The sequence below is a fragment of the Humulus lupulus genome, chromosome 6 (assembly GCF_963169125.1).
Source record: "Humulus lupulus chromosome 6, drHumLupu1.1, whole genome shotgun sequence".
NCBI lineage: Eukaryota > Viridiplantae > Streptophyta > Magnoliopsida > Rosales > Cannabaceae > Humulus > Humulus lupulus.
Window position 1 is genome coordinate 135,698,766 of NC_084798.1, and position 6,333 is coordinate 135,705,098.

A 6,333-nucleotide genomic window follows, 5' to 3' on the forward strand; every position below is an offset into this window, starting at 1 on the left:
TGGCAATGGCTTTCCTGTTGCAACTCACAAGTCGGACACAAGACAGAATTCAACTTCATTTGGCACCGCACCAGATTGTCTTTGGTCAGTAAATGTCCCAAAGTAGCTTGCCAAAAAACAAATCTGTGCTTGGGCGAAGTCAGATTGCACCAAACTACATGAGCAAATTGAACCCTATCCTTGTTTACCAGCTGAACATAGTGATTTCTTATATTGACTTTGTTGTTCTTAACTGCCTTTTCCAGCACCTCTGCAGTGATAACAAATTTCGAATTAACCAACTTACGCCAGTACCAGCTCACATCAGAATGAATTTTTGTAATCCCAAAAACTTTGAACTTTGAGATAAATGGCATCCACCCATTTCACCCAAAGGATATCTTGTTTAGAGGAAATAGCCCAAAGGAACTTAGCTAACATCACCTTATTCCATTTAGACCCTTCCTTAAACCCAATACCACCCAACCTTTTAGGTAGGGAAAGCTGCTCCCAGGGCGTGAGATGAACTTTGCTTCTGGTTTCATTACTGTTACTAGTCCCCCACAAAAATCTTCTAGATAGCTGATCAATCTCATTAATTACACTCTTTGGGAGGAGGAAAATACTCATCCAAAATGATCTTATCCACAACAAAACAGAGTGAATAAGTTGAGCTCTCCCAGCAAAGGACAGATGCCGATTGGACCAATGATGAAGCTTCAAGTGGATCTTTTTGATTATTGCAGCACAGTCACCTGCCTTCCATTTCGAAGGCCTAAGAGGAATTCCAAGATCCTTTAGAGGGAAAAAACCTTCAGTAAATTGAAGTCGCTCCAGAATACTCTTAGACTCTTTCTCTGCAAACCCCCAAAATAAATCTGTGATTTATCTAGATTGGTTGTTAAACCAGTTGCGAGGCTAAATGACTTGAAACAATCTTTGATAATCTGAACAGATTCAGCAGCTCCATTACAAAACATCACCAAATCATCAGCAAAACAAAGGCTCACCAACTTCAGCTTCTTAAAACTAGGGTGATATCTTAATTCCTTACTTTGAGAAGCTTGAATAAGCAGCCTAGTAAAATACTCCATAACAAGAACAAAAAGCAAAGGAGAAATAGGGTCCCCTTGTCTAAGCCCCTTCCTACCAAGAAAGCTACCTTGGATTCTACCATTCATTTGGATTGAGTAAGATGTGCCCTTTAAACACACCGTAACCCATCTAATAAACTGACCCGGAAAACAGTAGGCTGAAAGAACATCCTCCAAAAATTGTCAATCTATTGTATCATAAGCCTTGCTTAGATCAACTTTCATCACACATCTAGGGGAGATATGTTTCCTCTTGTAGCCTTTAATGATATCCTGAAAAATAAGAATATTATGAGCCAACAATCTATATTTAACAAATGCGCCTTTATTTTGGTTGATTAACAGAGGAAGAATCTTATTCAATCTACCACATAGCATTTTTGAAATATATTTATACAATGTATTACAACAAGCTATGGGTCTATACTCCACCGCCTTAGTAGGATTCTCAACCTTCGGAATCAAAGAGAGAGTTGCATTATTGAGATCATTAGGCAGCGCTCCCTGATCAAAGAAACCAAAAATAACATCTAAAATGTCATCTCCTACCTCTTCCCACATTACTTTGAAAAAACCCGAACCATATCCATCTGGACCCGGGCTCTTAATCGAACTAATACTGAACATAGAATTTTTAACATCCTTCTTGGTGAAAGGCTTTATTAAGGTCAGCTGTTGATCTAAGGATAAGATGCCTCCATGAATAAAACACTATCTTTGAATAGGAACAGTAGCCTTACTTTGACTACCCATGATACTCCGAAAATGATTTAAGAAGTGAGCCACTACATCCTCAAACTTCTCATTAATCTGCCCAGCATCATTAATAAACGAAGTAATTCGATTAGAAGCCTTCCTCTGCTTCAAACAAGCATGAAAATAGGCTGTATTATCACCCCCAAACCTAAGCCAGTTGATTTTGCTTCTTTGTCTAAGATAACTATTATAGTACCTGGCTTGCTGAACAAAATTCTCAAAAGTAGCCCGTTCCTCACTTTGAAATTCAGCTGAATGAGGGTCATGTTGTAGTTGGCATTGGGCAGAATTGTAAGCCTCTTTGGCAAGATTAAACTTGTGCTCAACATCACCAATCTCCCTTCTATTGAACTGCTGAAGGACATGTGTTAGCCTCCTCAACTTCCTCATAATTCCTTCTAAACCATGTGCATTTATCGACTTGTTCCAGCTTTGCATAACAGCATCTTTGAACCCTTCATGTTCACTCCACATATTGAAGAATCGGAAAGGTTTAAAACCAGAGTTCACAGCTGAAATAGCTTTAATAATACAAAAATAGTGATCGGAAATTAAATCCCACTTTATAAATGCTATAGAATCAGGAAACAAATCCATCCAAGCTTCATTCTTAAAGATACGGTCCAGTTTAGAATATATTCTAGCCCCATCAGCTTGGTTATTGGTCCGAGTGTAATGCGAACCAAGAGATCGAAGTTCATCCACCAACCCCATAGATTTCCATCTCTGAGCATCAGCAACCAGCACGCCCTCCTAGCCTATCATCAAACTCAAATACTGAATTAAAGTCTCCTACCACAAGCCAAGGTGTAACTGGAAAAGAAAGACAAGATAAGTCCTGCCATAACTGAATCCTCTCCTGAATCGTGTTTCTGCCATACACAAACGTCACACAGAATTCCCTACCCAAGCATGTATACTTAACTCTTTAACATAAGCATGTATAAATTGGTCACTGTCTTGTAGGACTTCCACTGACAAAATACTAAGCTGCCAAACCATCAAAATTCTACCTTCATTAGCAGTCCCTTTATAACACTTCCAGCCATCAAATTTTCTAACCATCATCTCCTCCATTTTATTACCACGTAACTTGGTCTCAATAAAAGCACCTATACCAATTTTATTAAGACTACAAAAAGCCCGAAGGGATCTCTGTTTTTCCCTCTTATTTAGGCCTCTAACATTCCAGCTAAGAATGTTGTACTCCTCCATATAAACTCTTTTCTGTATTGAAATCCAAATTTGTAACCTCCATTCTCTTATCTTCAAAAACACTATATGTGTTCCTCATTAGTAGCTAAGTGCTTTACACCACCCATTCTTTTAGGAGTGATCCAATCCGCCTCTTGAGCCTCATGAGTGTCACATCTCTCCTTGCCCTCACCTACTTGAAAGTTTTTGGATATTTTACCAATGTCTGCATCAGAAGGAACTGTTTTCAAATGAGAGTCATTTCTCTCCTTAGTAACCTCTTTCTGGCTGACCTTGGAGACTACCTCATCAGCCAAACCAGTAGTAATTGCTGCATTATTTGGCTCAAAAGACTGTTGCTTATTTTCTCCTTCAGGTTTCCTTTCTTTCTGTCTCCAAACCTCACCCTTTTTCCTGTTACACAAAGCCTCAGTGTGACCATAAACTCTGCAATGCTTACACTAAGTCGGTAGCCATTCAAATTCCACGAATTGCTCCATTAATTAACCTCTTTCATTCAAAAATTGAATGGACTTAGGAATCTCATCTGATATTTCAATCTCCACTAACACCCTAGCAAATTGCATCATGGATCGATCTTTCGTTACTTTATCTACAAGTATTGGTTTACCAATGGTACTCATCAAAGCACTCAAACATTTAGTACCCCAGTATTGTAGCCCCAGACCAGGCAACCTCACCAAAATAGGAACAGATTTTACTAACCTCATATCAGCTAAATCGGTGGTCCACAGCCTCACAATGACTGGCTTCCTATCGAAATGGATAACACCAGCTTCCAACACCAAATCTCGGGTAACTTCATCTCTGAATTTAACAAGTGTATACCCAGCATTTAATCTCGCAATCCTCTCAATACCTAGTTTACCCCATATTCTCTTAATGAAGCCCTCAAACACTGCAAATGAGGGATTGGCACCAAGAACCATACATACCACTGCTGAATTCCAGAATGATGCTTCAACTTCAATTTCCTCCACATCAACCTGAGCAATCTGTTGTCCATCACGAATTAATGGTTCTTCAAAGTTAAGCCGAGCTCCTCCTCAGTTTGGTAACATTGCCCGAAAATTAGACCATTTATCTTTGCCCAAATTTTGAAAATCGCTTCCAATCTCTTCTTGATCACTCCATTTCACACCAGTTTCCTTCACCCCAGACTTTCCCGCACTCATATCCAAAGATATCGGCCCTCAAATCTCAGGAAAATCAACCAAAGTATCCTATAAAATCTCCCCATCTCAGCCGGTGGCTCTTCGTCAACATTAGTCAGCTTCTCTTCGCACGTACCCTGAATCAATGGTGCTTCAATCACAGTGTCAATAGTAACAGGCTTTTGGTGTATCTTCTTGCGTCTCGCCATGGAGAAATCAGAGAGACAACCTCATGCCCTTTGATTACATCGTTTTTATGTGCTTTATTTTACCATCAAATTCTTAAAACAAAAATCACAAATTCATTTCCATTAATTTTTACTAACATTTTGTGTCTATTTTTCTACTAACCATTTTGTTCATTGTTACCCCTCTTTGTAGAATCAACCGTCCACCTATGCTACAATTATTGCTAGTGAACGTCACAATTTTGGGCGTTAACAAATTTTGGCACCGTTGTTGGGAAGGTAGTTTTTCAAGAGTTTTGTGGAATTTTTACTAAGATATTAGTAACTTTATTTGTATTATTTGTTGGTATTAATGTTGTGTTAACTTAGTGTTCTTCCCATTTTGCGTCTTGTACTAATTTTTTTCTTCTCATTTGTAAGCTTTTGTTAATTTGAAATTATTGTTTTTTCTTTAAAAAAAAGAAGCTTATATATTTTGAAATTATTGTTTTATTCGGACATATACAAAATAAAGAGTATATATATATAAGTATTAAATGGAAAAAAATAGTTTATATATATTGTATTTTTATTTTATTTTTCTTCTTTTTTCGGTTACCCTAAAAAAATATATATTTACCGTTAAATTAAAAAAAATTCCATTTTCATTTATTTAGTACATATAACTTTTTTCTTAACTTTTACTCACATGTGTAACTAGTTACAATTATAGTGAGTAGGTCACAGTGGATAATAATTGTAATTACATGTTCAAAAGAATTAGTCCTAATATTAAATCATTGCACAAAATTTTCACGGATTTAGTAATCTACGATATGATCTACCTACACAACGGTGTGGAGTCTTATCCAAGACATTGACTAAGTATATAAGATTTAATGACCTGAAAGTATAAGACCAAAAATAAATGCAGAAAGTAACATTTTCATTATCAACATGTCCCAAAAAGTCACATAAAAGAAACTTTTAAAAAGTCGTGGGCACACACTTAACCAGTTACAACTGTTTTTTAACATTTAAAGTAACACATATATAGCTTAAACATAACTTATAAAATATTGCTAGTGTAAAAATAGTTTCCCAAATTATTCACCAATGGTCGGGCCACATGTACATTCCCGCAAGCAGACTCCAACACTCACTGCTTCGCTTTTCCCTTGCACTTACCTACATCATGAAACAACTAGGTGAACGAAAGTGCTTAGTAAAGTTAATCTTTCAAACAGAAACCTACTATGACTCAAAGAAGAGGTTCTACTAAGAGTAACTGAGACATAAGTCACTAGGGTATAAGTTAACATCCGAACCCTATCAAATAAGGTACACCAATTCAAACCAGATCAGTAGCTTAGTTGTACCGAACAACCAACTAATTCAAAATCAACCTGCACATAGAAAATCCAATAACAAACAGATATAAGATATACATGCATAAGGCCATTCTAAAATGGCTACAAAAATCACTGAAGATCTACAAAAATATAAAGAGGTATTCAGGCACCTCTTAGATCACAACTTCTAAATTCATGGTGTACTTTCTACTTATTTAATCATTTCACTGGCCGATCGTGCTTCCCTCTACCCCAGTCGCCATCTCGAGTGCCAGTATTACCTAGTAATCACTGGATTTACAATAGTGCAGTCCCATTACACACAATGGATTTCATAATAATACCACAATTAAATCATCTCGGTAGCTAGTTGGCTTCACATATCAATAATAAATTCACACACCAACCAGACTCCCCCCGGAGTACCCCGATTACAAATCAATAGACATCCGACCATGCATCCCCTACCCCGGTCATCAGCTTGAGTACCAATATTACCTAGTAATCTTGGATTTCATTGAAACATTTTGTACACTTAGTAGTACCCCCTAGCCATTTCAAACTCAGCCCCTAATTATTATAGTACAAAGAACTAGAACAAACAATACACTAGCAT

At 37.2% G+C, this 6,333-nt stretch overlaps 1 protein-coding gene across 1 annotated transcript; it reads right to left on the bottom strand.

The window, feature by feature from the left end:
* Positions 1-1,784: 1,784 nt before the first annotated feature.
* LOC133785477 (uncharacterized) lies at positions 1,785-2,543 on the bottom strand. The gene has a single exon (XM_062224708.1). The coding sequence runs from the start codon at positions 2,541-2,543 to the stop codon at positions 1,785-1,787; it is 759 nt and encodes a 252-aa protein (XP_062080692.1).
* Between the last annotated feature and the right edge of the window lie 3,790 nt (positions 2,544-6,333).